General features: G+C 36.9%; 1 protein-coding gene across 4 annotated transcripts; it reads left to right on the top strand.

The window, feature by feature from the left end:
* The first annotated feature begins 293 nt into the window (after positions 1-293).
* On the top strand, positions 294-18069 carry LOC147073224 (uncharacterized). 4 transcript variants are annotated; one of them, XM_085945166.1, is made up of 7 exons: positions 294-448; positions 5657-5738; positions 5989-6118; positions 9571-10862; positions 12058-12159; positions 14544-14663; positions 17422-17781. In XM_085945166.1, the coding sequence occupies exons 3-7, from the start codon at positions 6023-6025 to the stop codon at positions 17633-17635; spliced, it is 1824 nt and encodes a 607-aa protein (XP_085801292.1). In that variant the 5' UTR covers positions 294-448; positions 5657-5738; positions 5989-6022; the 3' UTR covers positions 17636-17781. The 4 variants fall into 4 exon arrangements, with proteins under 4 accessions (XP_085801292.1, XP_085801291.1, XP_085801293.1 ...); XM_085945165.1 differs by having other exon boundaries at positions 294-461; XM_085945167.1 differs by lacking the exon at positions 5657-5738 and having other exon boundaries at positions 294-461; positions 17422-18069.
* Positions 18070-26158: the final 8089 nt, after the last annotated feature.

Here is a 26158-nt window from a genome sequence, read left to right as displayed (position 1 = left end):
GATGATTCTTAAAAAAAATCATTTTCCCCAAAAATGGAGTTGCATCCGTTTGCCTCTGAGGTACAGATATTACAACTATAAGAACTTCTACATTAATAATAATTAATATATATATAATAATTACATCTTAATATACGTATAATAATTGCATTTTTTTCTAAGCTTAGTGACACAATTATCACCCAAATTGAAATTCTACAATAATTTTGGAGGCTCTGTACCATAATTCGTCTATCAAAAGATGGCAACACTGTTTCCGAAGAAAGGCAGAAGACGTATTATTATCTATGGACAGAAGACAGCAGCTGATGATTTGATAAACACTATAAACACTACGGGAGACAGCCTATAAACACAAAAACACGAGTATTGAATTTCGAATTTGGAAAAAAAGAAGAAATATTAACATACTGACGTCTTGTTCATCGACTTCAGGCCAGTAATAAGGGTTCGTAATTTGGGTAAAGCAGCTATTTGATTATATATTATTTCAATATTCAATGAGAACTTTCTTCCAAAGTCTGTTATTTATGTTGAATAAGTCCGTATGCAGATATGATTTTGTTATAATTACCCACCATAGTGATCGAAGTAACTGGGAGTACAACTAAGATTGATAATATTGCATCATTTTGCACCCTATGTACCAGCCCAGTGATGGCAAACCTATGGGGCCCGTAAACGAGCATCAAAAATTGCAGATTGCCGGTACAATTGCAAATAAAATGGTGTAACTATTGCCCAGGAGTGCAAAGTTATGAAGCATATACTCTAATTATAAAATTCAAACTCTTTTTAATTATTTTACCCCATGAAAAGCTTGGCAAGTCAATACAGTCGAAAAACATTATTTTTGAAATCATGGCACGAGCACGTTAAAAGGTTTGTCAACCCTGTACTAGGCTGACCATCTTCTTCTTCGGCCATATCCGCCCCTTAGTTGGAGCATATGGACACCATGAGGCGCCTCCAAGAATCCCTGTCGCTCGCCAGTCTTCTTGCATTGTTCCATGTCAAACCAGTATCCCGTAGCTCCGCCGTATACACTCTGTAGATAGTATTCAGCGGCCTTCCAGGACGCCGGAATCCGGTTGGCTTGAAGAACAGTTCTCTTCTGGCATCCGCAGCACGTGACCGAGCCAGGTCCAACGTTGCCTCTTCACTCTCAGCGTGATGAGAGGCTGCTTGGTGCGCTCTCTTATCTTCTTGTTGCTCCTAAAGTCATACCACTGTATGCCCTGTATCCATTGCAACCATCTGTTTTCGAAGCTCAGTATATGGTTGCTCTGAGCCTTCGTAAGGTGCCATGATTCAGCACCGTCAGAATGCAAGCATTGAATAGGCGGCATTTGGTTTTGACCGAGTACAATCATGAGTCCCGGACACTCCGCATTGAGTTGAATATTGTTCCAGCCAGTCCCATTCGGATAGCGAGCTCTCTCTGCAAAATGCCATCTCCCGTGATGTGTACCCCCAGGTATTTGAAGCTTTCGATGCTTTGCCCCTCGCTAATCAGAGGGAAATCTGGATTGGAACAGGTGCTGTTGCGTAAAATGTTGGTTTTCTTCGCGTTGATTTTCAAACCAAATCGAGATGAGTTGTCATGAAACCTGTCGATTGTCCCCTGAATGCCCTCGATTGAGTTGTCGAATAGGACAGTGTCATCAGCGTATTCCAGGTCACATAGCTTCACCGTGGGGGTAACAGATATGCCTCGGTTATAGGTGGTATTTACCAATTCTGACACAGCATTCGCTATTCTCGTGCAGGCATTTGATTATGGCAATGATCTTGGGGGGATTCCGTGTGCTCCCAGTATCCTCCAGAAGGAGGGGCGGTGCGGACTGTCGAAAGCCTTCTCATAATCCACAAAGCAGCAGGCCAACGGACTGTTCAGCTCAAGGCTCTGCTGGAGAAGATATCGAAGGTTGTGGATTTGGTCAGCACACGCTCGTCCAGGTGGAAACCCAGCCTGGTTTTTCCTGAGGACGTGCATTATCGCGTCCCTTATTCTTATCAAGAGGATGTTTGCCAAAATCTTTCCCGGAACGTTGAGTACTGTAAATGCCTCGGTAATTTTCGCAGCTAAGAGAGTCAGCTTTCTTGTGACGTGTGATGATTTCACAGTTCACCCAGTCCCTCGGACAGCGCTCTTCTTCCCGCACCATTGTCATCAGATGAAACATAGGGTGCAGGATACCGCTCAAGCTTGAGGAATTCAGGATGTATGCCGTCTCCCCCCGGTGACTTTTCGTTCTTGAGCCTTTTCACTAATAAAATAAAATCGTCTATCTTGGCGGGTAATCGGAAATGTCGGGTTGCTCGGGGGATATCCAAAAGTAAGGTTTTCATAGGTATGTAAAATTTTAATAATTAATTAAAATTTCAAAGGGATCCAAAGGGGGTGGGCGGTTCAGCACTCCGAAGAAATCATTTTTCCAAATCTTCTTGACGCATTCTGTGTCAGACTCTATTGCTCCATTGGGGCTACGAATGGCTCCTGGAGTCGGTGGTCGCCTGCCGCAGACTTCACGGGTAATTCGGAAGAGTTTCCTGGTGTCATTTCTGCTTGCTGCCTCTGCTGCTTCAATTTGCCGGTTCATGAATTTGCGCTTGTCGAGCCGCACGGATCGTTTGACTACCCTGTCTTGGGTCTGGTAGTCAGTCGGGCAGTCTTCGGTTCGGTCAGGGTCTGTCTCCTCGTTCACTTTCAATCTTCATCCCACGTTTCTTCAGACGTCCACTTTGGCTGCTCACTCCTTCTGATACCAAGAACGGTACGAACCGACGACACAATCGCACTCTTTATGAGGCTCCAATCCACTTCAATGAGGTCGGATTCAGATGCTTGCTGCCCGTATATATTATCTACATTATCTCGTACAGCAGTTTCGAAGTCGATCCGAATTCTGCGGCCTCGGAGCCTCTCAACGTCGATTTGTTCGCGTTCTGGAGGCCTCGCTTGGCGACTGAGTTTTACCCGGATACTTGTAATGAGTAACTCATGGTCGTATCATGCCTGTGTAGGTGCGCACGTCGAGAAGTTCCTTTCTGTGCTTCAAGCTGTACAAGAAATGGTCAATCTGCGTCGTAGTGCGCCCATCAGGAGACGTCCACGTGTATTTGTGGGGAAAAACGGTACCTCCAATGGTGAGCTCGTTCAGGGTGGCGAATTCTACGAGTCGTTGGGGTCACCGAGGCCGTGTCGTCCCATCACCGTGGGGCCAAGCACCGGGTCCGCTACTACTCTAGCATTATAATCCCCCATTACAATCACGCGGTCTCTTCTGAGACGGAAGAAGTTTCCGAAGTCTTGTAAGGAAGCCCTTCTTGGACAGTTGTTGAAAATGATTTACCCAGTTGGGATAAGACCTTCAGGGCCGTATTTTGTGACAGTCAATTCGAGAGTTTCAGAACTGGTAATTTGGACAGTCAAGTTGGGCTGTGGCAGGTTGACTTCCCATCGACCACGTCTCCAGGAATGGCCGGATAACTTTTCCTGCTCAGGGACACAGTGCTGACACTCGTGAAACCATTGGGGCTGCCTTCATTCTTATTCATTTGAACCTGCATTTTAAGATCCCACGGGACATGTCTGCAAATGTTGTCAGTCCAAACTTCCACCGGTTCAATGAGCGGCTGCCATAATGCTAGAGAATTGTTGTAATACGACACTTGCATTGAGCATGTAGATTCCAAATTTAGCTATCCACTCCAGTCTGCAGAGAGGCCTGCATGCTGAGCATGGGAATGGTGTCGCTTCCGAGACCTGCTTCGATGGGCAGGATTATGACGGGGGCGGAGATTAAACATTTCTCTCCGGCGATAACTGGCGCTGCCGCAACAGCTGTGTTTGCCTGCTCTCCGTACAAGTTCAAAGCATCTTGCCCTAGTTCTGTTCTCAAAAACCAATAGTTGTGCTGATAAAACCCTTTTATGGCCCACAAGTCTTTGTATACTCCCACAGTGTCGACTTTCTGTGACGAGTCGTCTTCGCTTGTAGTCATTGTCACCATCATACGATTCAACAGGTCAATTGTAGCTTAAGGTCAGTGAGGTTGATGTCAATACGCCAAGGTTTAACGTCTGATGCTGTAGCATTCAAAGAGAGGTTGCACGGTTCAAGAACGGAATGTCTTCTGCGCAGTACGGCACCCGTTCAGCCAAATCGACAAGTGAACAGATGCAAATGTTCCACTGAACCGTGCATTACTTTCTGCTCTTCTGTCATTCAGAGTTTGAAAGTTATTATAGTTATTATGACATTATAACACCAGTATAATGTCAGGTTTTTCCACCTTCAGATTGATGGTGAGCATTCCTTTCTTGTCAGCCGCCTGTCCTGGCTGCACTTTCACCATATCCTTATTCTTTCGACCTTCTATTGCGCTTATTTTAGAAACCTTCCGGGCTACCGTGGTGCTTTCAACGGTTTTCCATGAACAATTGCTTCAGATCCATCAGCCAGTGCTGCAACCTCTTGTGAGGGAGGCGTCATCACCGCCAAACCGATCGTCACAAATTCCATTATCTTTATCATGAAGTCCATTGACAGGATTAAGTTGAAACTGAAGATGCGAACGTCCATGAAAGTATCTGCTTGCTTTTGACAGAAAGTAGCATTGATCATACTCCTCATTTTCTAAGGGGATTCGCTGGATCCCTGACTGGAATTGGGTTCGCATACCGAATTTCATCTCCTCCATAAAGTGGGTGATCTTGGCCTATCGATTCGGCCTCGTATCATCCAACAAACATGTGCATTTTCTGTTGTGAAGTACATGCGCTGTCCATTTTCAAGGTCCAATGCCAAATGAACAACTGTTGGATGTCGTTCATGGATTGGAAATGACAAAATGCGCCATACTGCTTCATTGCTACTGATGTAGCGTCCCAGTTTATATTGGTAGATCTCATTGATGGATGCAGTTGCATTTCCCACTCCAAATACTGCCATATCGCTTCCTTTGTTGACATATTTGCAATTTACCAACAACCCAATGATTATTGTCTTCAACATCTTTGTTTCGTACTTTTAAAGTGATGGATTTGCTTCAGTTGATCGTCGACAATAGAGTGGATATCCGTCATTGCCAGTGATAATCTCAGAAAGTAAGTCTCTTGGGTATCGTTTCGTGCATTTCCCATCAGATATGCATGGTGAATTGTTGTTTAGTAAGCCACATGGACCATGATCAATGTTTTTGGAGACGACTTATAAGTCTTGATCAAATCCATATAAAGAGTTGACATGATTGGAGTATTTTATCCATTCCAGAATTTTAGATTTTTTTTTCAGAAACCTTGCAATGAAACTCAAAGAAAGAAAGTGTTAGTGTTTTAATTCTGTTTATTGAAGTGCTTTTGGATACACAGTATTTTTTGTTTTTTCGTTCGAGTATGCACTGCTCAAGCCAGTTCGTCTGAAACAGATGAGCCATGGGAAGCAAGACTGGAAACCGCTTTTTAGATTTTTTTTTTAATTTTTAGATTTTTTTTTCAGAAACCTTTGCACAACAACTCAACCAAAGTTTCATCGCAATTGGATGAATGGTATAGGAACGCATACGGGACAAACACACATTCTTTTTTATATATATATATTATATTTAAATTAAATATTATAAAGTAATCGAATTTATTAATTATTGTGTAGGACAGCTTTTATTATCACTGACTGAATCACGGCTATCGATTGGATCATTGGAATCATTTTCTTTTTGTGCGACTTTAATAAGGTAGGTAACTGTTCAACGACGCTTTCTTGCTTTCTTGTGTGGTTTTCCTAAGCGAGAGAGAGAGAGAACCATCGGCTCTTGTATCTACTTGTATTGCAAGACCTCACTCTTTTATCATGTTAAAATTTATTAAAAAATTTGGTTTGTCCTGCAAGACACGGACCAAGCTACTCGCAATCTAAGGTTTGACAGTATATAGATGCTGTTGAAGTAGTTCTTGTATTTATTAAAACAGTATTAATTATTTCAGGGTATCCATGACGATAGTATTGCATACGCAGTGAATGACAAAAATATTGATGGGTAAAGTGAACCGGAAGTCTTTAGTAAAGATGAACGCCTCTGAGAAATCTGGCCAAAATAATTCTCGCACACATAAGGTAATAATTTACTAATTATTTGTATTCTTTTTTGTTCCATGTCAATCTTCTGCAGTTTTCAGGTATACCCATACTATTTTTTTATTGAACGAATGATTTACAAGATTTACGAATGTAGCATGCTTTATTGAACATACGAGGGTTGTCCAAGAATTAAAGACCTTTATTCATTTTTGGCGACGCGGATGTTATACTGGCGTGTAGCGTAGACTTCCCTCTCCAGAATGAGTGGTGAGCCGGCTCGGTAGCTGCTTCAGTATGACCTTTGCGTCCGATTGAGATGGACGCTCCGCTGTTGAATCCCGCCGCCTGCGGGGTGCGTTCAATAATTCGGTTTCTCAACCAGGAAAGAATTCACCCTGTTGAAATCCATCGTAGTCTCACATACAATTATGGTAATTTGATGAACCAGCAGAATGTCAGGAAGTGGTGTAGGTACTGAGTTTTCGAGTGGTAGAACGAGTGTTCATGATGAGGAGGGGGGAGGAAGGAGGTCCTCAATTAATGACATTTTGTTGAAGAAAATCAATGATAAAGTTCGTGAAGATCGCCGTCTGACAGTCCGTGAGCTCGAAATTTTGATCCCAGATTTCAGTAATTCTACCATACAAACGATTTTGAGGGGAAAATTGAGGTATGCAAAGTACCAAAATGCTGACGAAAGGTCACAAACAAAATCGTGTGAAAAGCGCTTAGGTCTTTTTGAACCTTTTAGACTCATTCAAATTGAATGTCCTCCGTCATCCTGCTCATAGCCCTGACCTGGCGCTGAGTTATTTCTATCATTTTTCTTACTTGAAGCAACATTTGGCCGGAAAAAACGCTTCGAGACCGACGTGGACGTGGAGGAAGAGGAGAAAAAATTTTTGATGAAGGCGGCCGGGGACTTCTATGATAAGGGAATCAAGGACCTGTGCCACGGCTCACCAAGTGCATTGATCGCAATGAAGATGACGTCGAAAAATAGTGGGGATATGTATCTAAAATTTCGTATGCTTTTTTTTATAAAAATAATTTTTTCCTGATTTTTAAAATAATCATCATCATCATCAGCCGGGGTCAATCCACTGCTGGATGAAGGCCTCCCCAAGCTTTCTCCAACTCTCTCGGTCCTGTGTCGTTCGCTGCCACGTATTTCCGCCGAACTTTACCAGTTCGTCAATCCAGCGGCTTTTAGGGCGACCCTGTGGCCTTTTCGTACCCCTTGGGTACCATTGGATGACAGCATTTGTCCAGCGGCCGTCCTTTCGGCGAGCAATGTGCCCCGCCCATCTCCATTTCAGCTGGGCAACGTCTATTACATCGCGTATTCTTGTCTGCTTCCTAACCCATTCGTTTCTCTTACGGTCCTTTCGCGTGATGCCTAACATGCACCTCTCCATGCCTCGCTGTGTGACTTTAAAATAATAAAGGTCTTTAATTCTTGGACAACTCTCGTACAATATTTGAAAATACCTCAGAAGCATGGGTATCTATTAGAAAAACGTGACGCCATACAGGACTCAAACTTGCCGATTCCTGCCAATGTGCTTTACCAAATTATTCACGTGTGCCTTACCTAATTATAATAAAGTTAACTAATAATCATGCAACTGGACCACTTCTCAATATTCTTTAATATTGGCTACCAGGTTTTGTGGTTTGAATCTAGTTACTGATAATAGGTACTTACCATGATTTGTAGCCGTTGTTACGAATGTCCAAATTTTTAGTCTTGAGATACTTGCACTTTTCAGGATATTTTCTAAATTACGTAAGATCTGTAGTATTCTGTTTCGGCGGAGGATAGATATTGCAGAAAAAAAACAGTATGTAGTAGTTGTTCGTGATGATGGCGGAGGCGAGAATTTATTTACTGTTTCAAATAACTACAAGGGTACAATCGATGCACTATAATAAAAATAACGGCAATTCGGTGTGATGTGTCTTTAACGGAAACTTGTAATTGAGTGAGATGTCCAATCGATTCTGACCCGCTATTTATTGACCGGCGCACTATGAAATAATATACTTATTGAAATTATGATGAAATCATATTAAGGCGATACTTCAGTGAAACGGCAAATAATTTTTAACTATAGGCGCGATGAAGTTTTGGACTCGCTAGCACTCGGAGACCGAACGTCGAGGTGTGAATACGTCAATTTGTTTCGTGGTGGCAACGGGGGTATTAATTCTTAAATCGTGTAAAGATGACTAAAAACTTTACCCATTTACTTTAAAAAGAAAACATGTCAATGAATATATTATTATTGTTACTAATAGAACAACAAACAGAACATTAAATGGACGCATGTTGGATTTATATGTCAAATTACATATATTTCATTCTATAATGCATATATAATGCATTCTTGGTAGAGGCTGTGCCTTACTACTTCTTTATTGTAGTCGGAATTCACTCCTGCTTAGTCTCATGACTTCCACTGACCGAAACAGCTCCGTTACCGTTGACAAGTCTCTCCCGTTCCTTCCTATATTCTGCAGCTCTGAGGGCCGTTGGTAGAGAAATGCCTGTAGCGTCCCTTCACCTGGTCACTTCAGCTAGTCTGGGTTATTCTATGTGCTTTGATTTTAACAGTGACTACTAATATCTCCAAATTGTTACCGGACCTACAGACAATTTGGCCAAACAATACGAATATTATTAATATCATAATGCCGAAAACCTTCCTGGGTGTGCAGCTCCTCTGGTCATTAGTCACCCATAGAATTCGGAACATCTTCCTTCATCCCCTTATTTTGCCTTTGAGGGTCTATATTTTCACACCCAACAGCCCTATGTTGTAACTTGTGACATGAAGTCACCAGACGACATGATGTAATTGTGATGTGTGAATTTCGATCATAGTCCTAATTGTTGCTTATTCTTGGAATGCAATATGGTAAACTTTACTGCTTGTATAAAATGGTAATACGTAATTAATTTGAATGAAATGTTCAATCGAATATCTTCATTAACTGTGAACAGGTTACCGCATTGCATTAGAAGATAATCAGTAACTAGCACTACCATCAATTCAGTGCCCTAGCCTGATTATTATAGTCGGACTTTTTCACCCCGTAAAGTTATATGGCAGGGGTTATCCATGTGTGCACTGCATTTAACGCGTATAAAGTAAATTACCATTTTTGCCCCTAAACAGGGCAAAATTTGAGAAAAAAACATGTAACACATAAAAAAATATCGTTTGTAAGTACATATTGACAAAATGTGACACTTGCGTGACATCTCCACATTACGATTTTTCGAGGTAGGTCTTGCCAACAATAGTCTACATTAAAAGCAAGTATTGCAACAACGTGGCAAAAGAAATGAGTGACTTTTTTGTGATTTTCTGCAGGAACAGCCTGAGATCCTGATTCACCACAATCGGTACACTAAGTAATTAATTATATTATGGTGTATTTGTAAACATCGATGATTTAATTCAATATTTAATTTTTTACAGAAATTGCGTAAAAATAAATCCGGAAAGAGAGCCCGCAGGAAATCTTCAAAAATGTCAAATTGCACTATCGACAGATTTCAGCAACGTCTGCAGAACATATTGAAAGCCAACACACCCAACAGAAAGCCAAACGTCTCAATTGACACTGAAAGGCCGGATGATACAACGATAATCAACAATAACACTCCAGATTTTATACCAATATATGCTTTACCTCATAAAAAGAGACATTACACTACAACTAATGTATTATCGAAGTGTGACACGCAAGTTCAGAGAGACGGATTCAACTTGACGTATGACGATTTCACTGCATCTACGTCATGCAAAAAATCACCGCAAAGAGTCAAGCAGCAAAATAATTCTAGAGATAATTTTTCTGTGCTGCCATCTGTAGTCAATAATAGTCGAAAGATACCGGTTATGACTGATGTATTTCCAAGACATAATACAGAGGTTCAGAATGATGAGTCGAACCTGGCTTATGACAATCTGACTGCGTTTACACCATATAAAATATCATCGCAAAAAGTCAAACAGAAACATCATTTTTCATTGCTATCACCTATAATCGATAATAGAAAAAAAATACCTGCGGTGACTAATGTATTTCCAAGATCAGATATTCAGAATGATGGATTCAACATATCTTGTGACAGTCTGATTGCGTCTACACCTTATAAAATATCACCTCAAAAAGTCAAGCAGAAACGTAATTTTTCATTACCATCACCTATAGTTGATAATAGAAAAAATATGCCGTGTACGACTAATTCTAAATGTAGTACTCTGATACCTGTCAGTGATATTATTAACGTTGATGATGAAAGCGGTGGTACTCTCATTACCATTGATGAGGTGTTGGATTCATCGTCGGAGATCATAGATTTGGATTCCATCGATGAATGTATCGACACTGTAATACAGAATGTGTTTGACGAAAGCGAATATATAACAATCGGTGACAGTATAGATTTAACCAACGCCACGCCGGTTAGTTCTAATAAAAAATGTAAGAAGAAGGAGAATAATAAACCTAAAATTAACCCGTCCGGGGTAAAGTGCACCACGTACGACCTAACAAATGAACACGAAGACATGGATCAAATTGCAAGACGAGGTTCTACTGTCGATGTGCTGGCGCAAGATTTGTTGGGTCAATGTTACCGTCCGTCGAATTCTGTGACCGGTTATTTCGGTACAAATTATTACCGGCCGAGGGGTGGTGAAACCCGGAACCGGCCTTCTGGTCTGCGGATGGTGATCATCGACGGCAGTAACGTGGCTATGCAGTATGTTATCAATATATTTCATCTTCATATATGACGTATTTTAGCAATCATGAACAATTAATCGCATTTTGAAACTTGAAATAATATCGAACTGTTTTCAATAATTTGAATAGTACATTTTTAATTCTGCGAGTGTTTCTTCGATAATCGAATTTTGCTTTGCCAGAAACATCTATATTTCCTTGTTTTCTGTCGATAGTACATGATAAGGCCCTCTATAGCAGTACTTCTCAAACTGGGAGGCGCAGCCCCCTAGGGGGCCTTGGAGCTCCTGCCAGGGAGAAGTATTTGAAAAAAAAAAATGTGATCACTGGACGTCTGATACAAATCAGTCAAAATCTCGAGGTCGAATTTTCACGCGATCACAATACTTTATCTGATATGGATAAATAATCTACTTTACTTTACTTTACTATTAAATTGTGTTTGTAGGTTGTAGCTGTAATAAATTTTAACTTAATTTTTGTTTTTTTTTAATTTTTGCTTTACAGACTAGTAAATTATATTTATATTTAGTATATTATTTTTAATGATAATTAATGGTAAATAAGTACTGTTGGTTACTAAGACTAAAATTTTTGGGGGTCTTGGAATTTTATTTTCTGATTTCGGGGGCCGTGGTATAAAAAAGTTTGAGAAACACTGCTCTATAGGGCCCAACCACGGCGTAAAATTGTAATTTTCAATCGTAGCGTTATTTATTTTTTATACGTCGACTTCTGTACTGTAAAACCTGTTGCGAAGGCTATGGAGATTCAACTTAAATTGTGCACACTAAATTAGTCATATATACTTGTTTGTTTTCATCGAACTAGTTCATTGAAATATTTGTATTCTTCATTCAATGAAAACAAATATGTATGACTGACAAAGTTGAGCACTTTTTATGTCAAATCTCCACAGCCTACTTCAACCCTTTGCCATTGCTGTAAACTGTTTTTAGGAAATGATTATTATTTTCATATTACGATTAATCGGAACGTGCAAGCTCGTGCCGTGGCCTGATTATTGATGTAAGGATATAAGCTCTTACGTATGTATTAATGTGCATAATTCTGTCAAACTGCTAATGACGAAACTATCTATAAAAGGTCCTGGACTCTAATATAAGTAATTCAGGATGACACATCTACTAATTGTATTTATTTTGAGGGTTGGTTTCTTCGTAAGTCTAATGTTATATTATTTCTTCCAGATATTCACACGGAAAAGTCTTCTCCGTTGAAGGCTTGAAGATCTGTATAGACTATTTTTTAAGACGGGGACACACAGTCAGAGCATTTGTGCCAAGGTTTAGGTTGGTTATTTGAATACTTGGTAAAAATTTTTTTTTTTTTTTTACTATACGGTGATTTCTATTATAGAATAGGTAATATAATAAGTTATGCGTTGTTCGTGGATCATTGGATACTATAATGTTCCAATTTTATTAGATCCTAACCTAACCTAATCTAACAAATAATCAAGTATATCGGCTATTTTCAAAATTTGTTTGCCGCTGCCATCCTGTAAACCGACAAGAACCGTGTTTTATTTAGACATGAATTTTACCTCAGTTCTATGCGAGGTTGGACGGTCTTTAATACACGACCATATATTTCCGATACAACATTTCACGGTGAAGTGTGATACGGCGAACTGCATACGTACAAATATCCGGTCACGCAAAAAAATAAACAAATCATAAAAAAACTTCACGAAGATGAAAGTCATACATTGGCAATAAAAATTATTATATTCTTTATATATGTTACGCCGAATGTGCGAAATTGAATATTACATGAAATGGGCAAAATTTTGCCTAAATCATAAAAAATTCAAGCCCGTTGCCTTATTCATGAATTAGACAAAATATCTGGAGAGTGCGTGAATTCGGCAGTAGTTTTTCTGCCTAGTTCATGTATTGGACAAATTAGATAGTAGCGCTACGGTGGTATTTTTTGCAACTAAACTAAATGTATCAAATGCTCATGCATTGGTCAAAATGTACATATATTATCTATGGTCAAAATAGATGATCGCGCTCCGGTGGTGTTTTTTGCATCTAATCAAACTAAACAAATGTGTCAAATGTCATTGATTATAATATGAAAATATACCAATCAATAACTACAATGACGTTCATATCCATTTACTATGCGCAAAAAAAAATCTAGAACTATAATATGATTTGATTCGTGCTTGGGTATCAAACGTGCAATGGTCGATTGAATGTTTGTGATAGTTTGTTGACACTTGATAGCTAACCTCAAAATGGACATTCAGTTGAATAATTTAATTCAGAATTACAAAACTTAACCTAATAATAATAATATTATATTATGTCCAATTATAACTAATAAAACCATCTGTATTAAATTTACTTTTTCTTCTGTCATGTTGACAGTTCAAGAATTCCATACCCTGGCGAATTCATGTACTCAGCAGAAAATTTACCTAATTCATGAATAAGGCAACAGACTTGACTATTACATGAATTAGCCAAAATTTTGCCCATTTCATGTAGTAGTCAATTTCGCACATTCGGTGTAACATATATACTGCTATAATATAATATCGTCCTGTGGGTCTATTCTATACACAAGGCGGCTATCGACGGTAGCTTATCATATTTATGTATTGAGGTATTATAATCGTTACAATAAGTTAGCCGTCAAAACTGTCTATCTCACTCTAAAAGTTAACACAGCCAAGAGAGGCAATGTTAATACATAGCATTTTTTATTATTGAACTACCGTTGATAGCCGCCTTGTGTATAGAATAGATTCGCTGATAGTCTGAAACTTCTTCAAATTCTGATTACAATTTTTCTGAATCACGGTCGGCGATCTCTGCATTTTCCCATAGAATATAATTATTTACTGCGATCGTTGCCATCAAATTCGGAGACACTAAATTCAGAAAAATTGCATCTTATAATGGATGCAGTATGGTATGTATGTATTCTCTATAACTCCTTAGTTAGAAGCAGACTTAAGAGCGGGTCTATTGTTTGGGCCCCGCATCAGTTGAAGTATGGCCTTATGGTCCAAAAGAAATTTTTGAGACTCCTTTACTTTCGGCTGTATGGATATTATCCGTGGCTCTATCCGACTGACTTTCTCTTAGGTATGCTTACATACTGGAGCTTAAAATTTAGAAGGGATCTTTATTTAGCTATTTTTTCCGACTTATATGCGGCGTAAATGTGAACTCCGCCATTCTTGGTGGTGTTGGCTTATGTGTATCTGATAATTACCTTAGGAATCAAGGGCATTTGTTTGTTCTCCCACGGTGCAGAACTAACCTGCCATTAGTGATGCCAATTGGGAGGGCAATAGCCATGTTTAATGAAATCGCTTCGGATATTGACGTACTCCACTTACGTGAGGGTGAATTTGGGTGAACGTTGTTTTATCAGTCTTTAAGATAGGGTCTATCAATAGTTCACTCTGTGCTTCCACCTACTTTTATTTTATTGCTTTATTTTATTTCTTTTCTTATTTTATTTCTTATTGTACTATCAAGTCATATTTCTCTGTATTTTTATTTTAAAAATTGTTAACACTTATTTTATGTCATGTCATGAACGCTTTGAATTTGTAATTTGTTATGTTCATTATATTATGTAAAATAAATAAATTTCATTTGATTTGATGTATAGCCAAAATCTATGGTAAATTTTTATAATTCTCTTCCAGAAATAAAAATCGAAAGAGTTCCAACCCCGAACTTCTCCAGCGGTTGGAAGAACAGGGCCATGTAATTTATACACCTGCTAGGCAGGTTGGAGGAAAATATATTGTATCATACGATGACAGGTTAGTTTCTTTCAATTTTATAATATACAAGCTGAAGTACCCGGCTTCGCACAGGATCGCTTCGTGGATACATTTATCTTAGATATTTAAAAAAAAAAAATTCTTTTTAATATTAAAATATCTGTGTAATATAATATGGCAACATGAAAGTAATTCTAATAGGAGTAAAGGTCAAACAAAAGAACACTACATTAAAATCGAATCCAAAATATACAAACGTTATTAATAGTATTAATATGTAGTAAAAAAATTCAAAATTGGATGGAACAAACAAACAACAAACTTTGTATTTTATATAATACTAACCTTCCCAGGTGTGCGAACAACAACTGAGAAAAATTTCATCGCAATCTGATGAATGGTATAAGAACGCATACAAATAGAAGAAGAAATAATAGAAGAAGAAGATGGTTGTACTAATTTAGAAACCTTCGCGGGTGTTGGCACAATTACTGACGAAAGTTTTACTGCAATCGGATGAATGAAATAGGAACGCATACGAATAGAAGAAGAAGAAAAATATTGTTGTACTAATTCAGAAACCTTTGCGGGTGTGGGCATAACAACTGACGAAAGTTTCATTGCAATCGGATGAATGGTGTAGGAACTATATGAATAAAAGAAGAAATAATATATAATAAGAAGAAGAAGATGGTTGTAGCAATTTAGAAAACTTTGCGGACATGAGCACAATACTTAATCAAAATTTCATTGCAATCGGATGAATGGTATTGGAACGCAAACGATTAGCAGAAGATAGAATAGAAGAAGAAGATGGTTGTACTAATTCAGAAACATTCGCGGATGTTGGCACAATTACTGACGAAAGTTTTATTGTAATCGGATGAATGGAATAGGAACGCATACGAATAGAAGAATATAGAATAGAAGAAGAAGAAGAATATTGTTGTACTAATTCAGAAACCTTCGCGGGTGTGGGCACAACAACTGAAGAAAGTTTCATTGCAATCGGACGAATGGTATAGGAACCATACGAATAAAAGAAGATATAATGAAGAAGAAGAAGAAGATGGTTGTACTAATTCAGAAACCTTTGCGGATATTGGCACAACCAATGACGAAAGTTTCATCGCAATCGGATGAATGATATAGGGACCATACGAATAAAAGAAGATAGAATGAAGAAGATGGTTGTACTAATTCAGAAACCTTTACGGGTGTAACCCCAACGACTGACGAAGGTTTCATCGTAATCGGATGAATGGTATAGGATCCATACGAATAAAAGAAGATATAATGAAGAAGAAAAAGAAGATGGTTGTACAAATTCAGAAACCTTCGCGGGTGTTGGCACAACCACAGACGAAAGTGTCATCGCAATCGGATGAATGATATAGGGACCATACGAATAAAAGAAGATAGAATGAAGAAGAAGAATAAGAAGATGGTTGTACTAATTCAGAAACTTTTACGGGTATTACCACAACAACTGATGAAAGTTTCATCGCAATCGGATGAATGGTATAGGAACCATACGAATAAAAGAAAATAGAATGAAGTAGAAGAAGAAGATGATGATTTTTCTAATTCAGAAACCTTCATGTGTGTGCATACAACCACTTACCAAAATTTCATCGCAATCAGATGAATGGTATAGGAACGCATACGGGACAGACAGACAGACAGACATACAGACATACAGACATTCATTTTTATATATTAGTATAGCCTATACTCTTCGCGCAAGTGCAAGCAATAAGTTGACAAAGTTTTATCTTAATCGGATGAACGGTATGGCTGCGCATTAAATACGAACAAACAAACAAACAAATATTAATTTTTATATATTAGATTGTATATTATTATAATATTATTATTAGGGTACCTACCTATAAAGCCGCGTTGACACGGTCCAAGTACGATCCAAGTACACTTGGACCGAGTGCCATCCAAGTAGACATATTCATACTAATTATTCCTATCCAAGCTACTTGGACCGCGTCCTACTCATCCAAGTTAACTTGGATAGGAATAAATAGTATGAAGCTGTCACTTGGATGGCAGTCGATCCAAGTGTACTTGGATCCGTACTTGGACCGTGTCAACGCGGCTTTAGTCACCAATCTTTTTTAATGAGAAATATTTTACTTTAGTTTGAAATAAGTATCCCAACATTTTGATGGCGGGAACAATCACATGAGCCGAATTTAAAGATTTTTTTCTTATTGTATTTATTATTGTATCATTTTATATTTTTCTAAAAAAATTAATATTGCATAAATAATCAATGACCTATTTTGAAATGATAATTTTCATTTATTGCGTACAGGTTACCACATTTTATACAAAATAATCAATAAGTAGTACTATCGTCGTAATTTGCAATTCAATGCGACGGCATGAATAGAGTCTGCCTTGTAGAGTCTGGTGTCTAGCCAAACATCATCAAAATATTGCCAAATGTTTCGACTTTCATCTGACATATTTTTGAAATTTTATTGTAAACCTTTTTAATGGCAAATACATTTTTTGTATTTCCCTTCATTTCTATATTTCTCGCTTCTTTGTACAAATTCAGAATTTTTTTTGCATAATAATAAATCGTCCGAATCACCCATTTTTATGTGAACGTTCAGAGATCGTCGGATCTGTTATTGAATAGCTGCGAATGCCTGCGTCCTACCTTCGCTCGATTTAATCTTGTAACGTACCACGTAAATATAGCCATAGACGATTCACTGTCTAAACCTGTTTATTTATTATGTACTAATTATCTGTTATTTGTGCTATGTTTCAGGTACATTGTTCAGTGCGCAGCGGAGTTTGATGGTGTGGTGGTCTCCAACGACGACTACCGAGACATCTTATTAGAGAATGATCACCTGCGGGAGACCATAGAGAACCGATTGCTTCCTTTTACATGGGTTAATGGTGGGATTATGTTTCCGCATGACCCACTCGGCAGAAATGGTCCAAAATTGGATACTTTCCTCCGGCATCCTAACTCTTAAATTATTATTACTGAATTTTGTATATTATATACCGTCGTCTCGGTAGTAAACGGCCTTATTCCATAATTCTAAAATTAATGTCTGCCATACAATCTGGTATTTTTAGAGTTAGATTACAGGAAATAACCCATCTTGATGATAACCCATCAACCCACGTTGATTGCGGGGATACATTTTGGACACTGTCGCAATAAGCGTAATATGAAAACACTTTACATATTCAATGCCGAGGATACCGTGTCATTACAAATTTACGCACCACACTCTTGGGACGGGTCCATCCCATCAACCCAGTAAATTGATAGTTAACATTTATCGGTTGAGACTAATTTGAGATTGTCTGTCGTATGACACATTGATATAACCCATTGGATACAATCGGCGGCAATTTGGCGCCGCTGTTACTGTTGAAATTAAATTACTTAATAATAGATGTAGCTATCATAATATTATGATGTTAGTTATATAGTGTCTTTTATATATTTTAAGAATTATTTGTTTTATAAAATCTATTTATTTTTTAATTTTTCAAAACTGTAATATGTGTGATAAAATGTAAATTTGTCAAAATAATGATCAGTTTGGTTGGTGGTGTTTGAGACAGTAAAAAACATATAATAGGCCTCCATCTTCTAAACTATATTTCTTTTATTATTTACTTCTATCATGGACTTTTTATCCATGTCATTTTGTATAAAATAATAGAAGAATTCAATACCTATAAATATTTAAAAAAAAAATTGAATTAAATGAATAATATCAATTTTAGTAATTAATCAGTATGGTTTTTTAAGTGATCCTGAAAAATTCATCCTGTCTCAATGGGTTAATTTATTCACCTAAAAATCTATTTATCTTTGTTATATCAAAATAAATAATTGCATAGGTATTTCATGGGTACTTATTTATAACAATGTAGGACCGTATAATTAATATAAAATTGTTTCTCAGCATAGTAAATTGTTATTTACTGTGAAATTCAGCCCAATATACCAAAGACTGAGCCAATCATAGTTTTGCTGATTTCTTGTCAATTAGGATTTAAATATTTAAGTGTGACATTTAATTATAAAGGCTAATCGGCTGTGCTATATTGTTACCGTAACGTTTTTAGGCTATACAATATTGAAAAATGATAATTAAGAGCCTCCGCACACATAACTACTGAACGTGGCCACTAGCGATCAGGTCAAGCCATTAGTGGCGGCCACGAACACCTGGGTCGATCCACCCGTGACAGCCACTATCTGAGTTCATTCGAAAACAATTGACAAAGGCGGACATGTGTGAAAATGGGTTCTCTGTTGCTAGGCACTAGCATTAGTACTAATATAAATACGAACCGACATCCCAAGCTGGACGATCTTGAACATCAGCAATAAAATTTTCCATTACATTGAGTACACAATACATATACATTCATCTCTCAGAAGTAGACTGAGAATCGCTGGCGTTTCTACTCAGTGTGCGCAGGTGCTGCGTCTGCCACAGATAGTGGACCGAACACGTCCACTCAAGCGCCTAATATGCGGAGCGTTCATTGAAACCCATAAAAAATTAGACAGCAGCTAGACGCCTCCACTAGTGGCCGCGTTCAGAAAGAAAAGACAATTTATTTAAAGAGCGGAGCTGTTCCATTTACGATATTGGAAATTTGGCACCTGCAGTTGGCTGTTTTGTTTGAAGTACGATAACGCATTTATTTATAGGTTTAAGTTTAAGAGTTTGAAATTTTATGTATTTTTGAGCATATAAAACATGTTTTATAACAAAATGCTATCAAAATGTCATTTTTGGTCAAAAGTGCAGTTGGCTGGTTTGCAGACTAAGCAGTCGATATTTATCTTAATTTAAATTACGCAGGGTAAATATTAAGAAAAGTATTTTTGACACAGATTATTCTGATTTTGAGACTATTATTATAATGATAATATTCTGAAATATATTTTCGATTACTACGAGGGTGGGTCAATAATTCCTTAGAAAAAAGCATTAAAACAGTTTTTATTTTTGTATTTTTTTTTTATTTCTCAACATAATCTCCTTGGAGCTCAATACACTTGGTTAGACGTTTCTCAATTTTTTTTAAACCGTCAGAAAAATAAGTTTTCGGAAGGTCCTCAAAATAAGCATTTGTCCGATCGATGACTTCTTCATTTGAAAAAAAACGTTGTCCACTTAGCCATTTTTTTAAGTTTGGGAAAAGGAAAAAGTCACTGGGGGCTAAATCTGGCGAATACGGTGGGTGGTCGACCAATTCGAACTTCAATTCTTCAATTTTAGCCATTGATCGTAAACATGTGTGAACACGGGCATTGTCCTGATGAAAGAGGATTTTTTTCCTGTTTAAATGAGGCCGTTTTTCTTCAATTTTGTTTTTTAGCTGGTCCAATAAAGATGCATAATAATCCCCTGTTATTGTTTTTCCTTTTTCCAAATAGTCAACGAAAATAATTCCACGTGCATTCCAAAATACAGTAGCCATAACCTTACCAGCTGATTTTACGGTTTTCGCCTTCTTTGGACATGGTTCGCCTTTCGCAATCCACTGCTTTGACTGTTCTTTCGTCTCGGGAGTATAGTGGTGTATCCATGTTTCATCTACAGTCACAAAGCGATGAAAAAATTCATCCGGATTGCGTTGCATGAGCGACAACAGGGCTTTAGAGGCCACCACCCTATTGCGTTTATTGTCGACTGTGAGCAAACGCGGCACCCATCTTGCAGAAACTTTTTTCATGCCCAATTTGTCATGTAAAATAGAAATGACGCTACCTTTTGAGATCCCTGTAACCTCAATTATCTCACTCAACTTTAATCTTCGGTCACTTAACACCATATCGTGGATTTTATTGATCATTTCTGGTGTAGTCACCTCTACAGGACGTCCTGAGCGTGGTTCATCCTTTGTTGATGTACGACCACGTTTAAATTCATTTAACCAGTTATAAATAGTTGCAAGTGAAGGAGCAGATATGCCGTGAACTAAATCCAACTCATTTTTTATTTCCTTTGCTGTTAACCCTTTTATATTAAAATGTTTAATAACAGCTCTAAACTCAATTTTCTCCATTTATGTAAACAAGCAAATTTTTTTTTAAATGTACGAAAATAAAAAACAACAACCCGACCAATCTGATTGAAACTTCGCAGCATACTGAATCGGTAGTGCCGCTGCATGAAAACAAACCGCTTACAGTACTAGTCGCGCCACCTGTCGGCTTTTCTAAGGACTTATTGACCCACCCTCGTATATAAAATTCGGTCTCGATCTCTCATTGTGTTTAAAAATACCGAGGGTGCTTGATGGAATTTTAAATTTTAAAAAAATATCAAGTTTGTAAATTTTTATATTGATTCTAGAACAGTATTTTTCAACCCGTATGCCTATGAGTCTGTGCCAAATTTTTACTTATAAAGAGCATAACAAGTTGTCAGTGATTGCTTCGTTTCCGCGCAACCGCGCCGTGTCCCGGCCTTTTTTCAAAATGGGATACAGAACTCTAAAAATGAATCGTTTAATTAATGACCGGGTATCAGCTCAATTTTGGGGGCATTTTTTAAAATTATTATTATGTAAAAATGTTTGATGTGCTGTGGGAGTTTGGCGGAGGGTCAGGTGTGCCGATTCTGTAGGTAGATTGAAAAAGCACTGTTTTAGAATAATATATTTCATGTTGTTTATTGAAAGTACTTTATGTAAAGTCACTATATATACCAGTGGCGAAGGGTGGAGGTAGACTGTTAAGATCCAACATAAATAATGCACTTTGTCGGTCAAACGTATTTGTTTTGTGTTTGCTAGTTATTAAAATTCAATTAAACCCTGCCTATTCGAAGTCATAGTAGATAATAGTAAAAAAATATTAGTTTATCTATAAAATATCCAAAATTATGCCATCGACCTATCGCGCCCTATCGGCGTCAAAATGGCGCTGGTGTTACAGGATGCAGGACATGATGAAAATCAAACAATTTTAATAATATTTTGATTTTTTTTAAAGTTGAAATTTTTTAATAATAGATGTAGCTATCATTTTATGAAGTTAGTTATATACAATCCAATATATTTTTTAAGAAATATTTGATTTATAAAATCTATTTTTATTTAAATTTGTCAAAATAATGATCAGTTTGCTAGGTATGAGGTGTTTGAGACAGTAATAAACATAAAATGGCCCTCCATCTTCTAAATATCTTGAAGAGTATTATATTTAGCTCCAGTTTTAGTAAATTTTCCTTTTATTATTTACTTCTATCTTGGACTTTTTGTATAAAAAAAGGCTAAAAAAACCCACAAAACTATATTTGATATATTTTTTTCATTCCACTTACACACAAAGTTTACTTAAAATGTAAATAATTAATAGAAAAATTCAAAACATATAAATATTTAAAAGATTTATTTGAATAGAATGAATAATACATGAGTTATATCAATTTTAGTAATCAGTGTGCTTTTTTAAGGCTATACCTCAGCTGAGGCATGGTCTAAAAAGATTGTGACAAGGCGATGCGCGGATTGTGCAAATGACGCGAGCGGAACGAAATATAATTTGTCATAAATATTCAACATGCATCCTTTTTATGTTATGTTTGTTATTATATTCGTAATAATAATAGTATCGTCTCTGTTCTGGCAGAACACACTAACTGGAGAATACTAGTTTCGAGTAATTTGACTTTGAAGTTTTTAAAATGTTTAAAATGGTCTATCATGTGAGTTTATTAAGTAATCGTAAAAAGGATGACTTTAAAATAAAGATTGTTTATTTATTTAGAAGGTTAAAGTAAAATTTTGTTTTTTTGTGTTTATTTTCTTATTTGTGTATAAATAAACGAATTAGTGTTTTTTGCCAGAACACATTTTGTCTTTTTCAGCGGTACTGATTACACCAAGTGTTATTTAGTGTTTTCTGCCAGGAGAAAAATCCAGAATAATCTAAAGCCATTGTCATAGTTTTAGGGTAAAATTTTAGTACGAAAAATTATCTAGGTGGCCGCGCGGCTTAAGCGTTGGACTATAACGCCGTGGGTCCCAGGTTCGAATCCTGGGTCTGGCAAGTACACATATTGTTTTTCAATTTGTGTGTGTCAGGGTATGGACCTAATAGGTTGAGCAAGTGGCTGACATCCATTTCTCGTAAAAAACAAAATCTGTTAATACAAACCTCTACTCTGTGGAGGCCCATATGATCCTATTAGGATCGGACATGGTCGAAAGAAAAGAAGATTTTTATACAAAAAAATGAGATAGATACATACTGCATAGTATATTCTTATCGAGCGTAGAGATTATAAATAGGTACATGTGTAAATAATGACAAGTAGAAGACATATTAATAGAGGGAATTTCAGAGTAACTATCATTGGTAGAAAAGTAGCATCGTTAGAGTCATTATCATCAGTCTGAATCAATGCACTGCTGAATGAAGCCCTCTCCAAGCTGATTCCACTTCTCTCGGTCCTGTGAATTGCGTTGCCACGTAATTCCGCAGTACTTAACCATTTCATCGATCTAGCGGCCTCTAGGTCTGTTTTGCGGACGTTTTGTACCTCTTGGGTACCACTGGATGACTACAATTGTCCATCGGTTGGCCCTTTTTCGAGCTATGTATCCAGCCCATTTCCATTTGTGGTTTTTAGAGAACACTATTACATCACAAACCCTTGTCTGTTTTCTTGTACAATCATTCCACTTTTTGTCATTTCGCGTTATGCCCAGCATGCACCTCTCTATACCACAGTGTGCTACTATAAGTTTCTGGGTCTCTCTTTAACTTAGGGTCCATGTTTCACATGCACTTGTGATTACGGGAAGCACACACTGGTTTAACATTTTGCGCTTAATGCACGGGTCATTTTTAAAGACATTATTCAACGGTCAAAAGTTTTTCAGCCTAGCTTCACTTTGCGAACAATTTCATCAAATATACATCCACCTACAGACACCTTGTTGTCCCAGAAAATATCAATTCAGTTACTACATATGGCTCTTGCAGACGAATCATAAAATAAATTGCATCTCTCGTAATTATTACGAAAAGTGTTTCAGCAGTGGCTTAATAGAAAATTAACCATGTGCATGTAGTCAAGTTAGGTGGTGATTCGTGAAAGGCATGACCACTTCTACGACTAGAAACATGACTTCCCTGGTTTCCTATTGCCTCGGGTAGATATATCACAAATGAAACAGTTGCGTCTTTCATGTTCTCTGCCATTCTGGGTAGTGTTGATCTGCCTGATAACTATCTTAGAAATAGAGACCATCAGTTGTTTATTCTCCCAAGGTGCAGAACCAACCTGCCACTGGTAGTGCCAATTGGGAGGGCGATAACTATGTTCAATGAAATTGCTTCGGGTGTTGATATATTCCACCTACGTGAGAATGGTTAGTGTGTTTTTCCAGACGGTAGAGTTTGAAATAAGGAACATTTTGGTATAACTAACTCAATATGTCATTTTTTCGAATTAGTGTCTTCTGTCAGAACAGTGACGGTATATTCATTGACATGTTTTCTTTTTCAAGTACATGCGGAACGTTTTTTAGTCACCTTTACACGATTTAAGAATATATTCCTCCGACGCCATCACAAAAGAAATTGACGTGCAAACAGGTCGACTATCACTCTCCGAATGGCAATGCGGCCAAAATTTCGTTCCACATACAGTTGAAAATTATTTGCCGTTCCACTTATGTACGCTCTTAAGTGATCCTGAAAAATTAATTCTGTCTGCAATGGGTTAAACAAACCATACATGAATTTTATGGTTTGGTTAGGCATGGTTTATTGAGTTTTAAAAACTAACCAGCACCATCTACAAATTGTACTCTTAGTTCAATGAAAACAAATAAGTATGACTGACAAAGTTTAGTGTGCACTATTTATGCTGAATCTTAACAGCCTACCTCCACCCCTCGCCACTAATATAAGTGTCGCAAAGTTTCAAAACCCGCTATAACACCTTTTCATTTTTTTGAGAAAATCAATAAATTGTTTATGGATAAAGGGATTATCGATTGTTGTTTTTATTTAATAAAATGCAATTTTTATGTAGTACTTATTCCACTTTTAATCAAGAGATTAGGACCGGTTTCGTCCGCCTCAGAGGGACATTTTCAACTTTGAAAATGTCCCTCTGAGGCGGACGAAACCGGTCCTAATCTCTTGATTAAAAGTGGAATAAGTACTACATATAAATTGCGTTTTATTAAATAAAAACATCAATACAATGCAGTTCCACCATGAATTGACAGTTAACAAAATAAAAGGATTATCGATGTTTTTCTTTTTTTGCCCAATGATGGATCATTTCATTATTGGAAATATTTTGCATATCTATTTATATTGTATTCTAGTCGACTGATAAAATAAAAGAAGAAGAAGAAATGTTTGGTTATAGCGGCTTTTGTAAGAAATACACATTGAAGGTTATAGCGTATTTTGTTAGGGAATATTTTAACTTAATGTCAGAATCTTTCATTGGTGGCGCGTGGTAGGATGAAAAAGGGTTACATATTTTTGTTTAATTAAAGTTGTTGCTACAAAAATGTTGTTTTCTCGACACCAAAATATATTTTTAAAATAAAAATAAAACAAAAAATTAAAACGTTTTATTCATTTTAAATTTGTATTATAAGTAGGTAGATATTCTAAAATAGCAGTTTAAAATGAAAAAAAAACAATGTCATCTTGTTCTTACATTACATAAATACAAATTTTCATTAAAAATTTTAAAAACATTAAAAATTTACATTATAAACATTAAAAATTATTAAAAATGTTACAATTTTTCATTGCTCAGTAAAAATAATTCAATTAAAAATACAATGCAATTTACATAAAAACACTATGTCTAGATCATTTAAATATATCAATCATCATATCGTCGGTGTTTTGCAAAAAGGGTGAATCAACCATTTTGGCGAAATCGAGATTTTAATGAAAATACAATATGTACCCCACTAGCTTTGTTGTGTAAAAACGGCGAATTTGCATCTCCACAGGAAAGTACTTAAAAACGTTAATAGACTAAAATTAAATTAATTAAAATTACGAAATAAAAAGCGAACGTGACATATTAGGCCTTTTAAAATTTTATATAATAATACCTATTATAATGACAGTATTCTTTCTAAGCTTTACTATAAACCTGTTAGATATTTATAATCATCCACAGGTAATAAACAAATAAATGTCAAAAGTTAAAAATCCTCCTGTAAAAATCCATTTTGGTTAATTCGCCCTTTTTAAAAAACACCGACGATATATATGTATCACATCAAATTGCAACGCACAACCACATACTTAAAATATTAAATAGCCCTGAAATAAAGCAGCGTCGCAGGCGACTTTTTTTACTATTAATAAAATAATGTGAAAAGTGCATTAGCAAACTAACGAAGATCTCAGCAAATAGATTTTTGTTTGCTTCCAATATATCTGGCGTAGAAATCATTTAAAAGTGGAAACATGACGAATGATATTTTTTTTGTAATTTTGATTTCTAAAGCTCCAATTT

The sequence above is a fragment of the Rhyacophila brunnea genome, unplaced genomic scaffold (genome assembly GCF_057557595.1).
Source record: "Rhyacophila brunnea isolate RB1 unplaced genomic scaffold, BYU_Rbru_1.0 scaffold_18, whole genome shotgun sequence".
NCBI lineage: Eukaryota > Metazoa > Arthropoda > Insecta > Trichoptera > Rhyacophilidae > Rhyacophila > Rhyacophila brunnea.
The sequence above is the reverse complement of the archived record's forward strand: the minus strand, read 5'-3'. Positions and strand labels throughout refer to the sequence as shown.

What these genes read in the sequence shown, in the direction of transcription:
- LOC147073224 (XM_085945167.1), top strand. Translation starts at nt 6,023, where the DNA reads ATGACAAAAATATTGATGGGTAAAGTGAACCGGAAGTCTTTAGTAAAG. An exon ending in ATAATTCTCGCACACATAAG is followed by an intron (nt 6,119 to 9,570) that starts GTAATAATTTAC and finishes AATTTTTTACAG; the next exon opens with AAATTGCGTAAAAATAAATC. An exon ending in ATTGTATCATACGATGACAG is followed by an intron (nt 14,664 to 17,421) that starts GTTAGTTTCTTT and finishes GCTATGTTTCAG; the next exon opens with GTACATTGTTCAGTGCGCAG.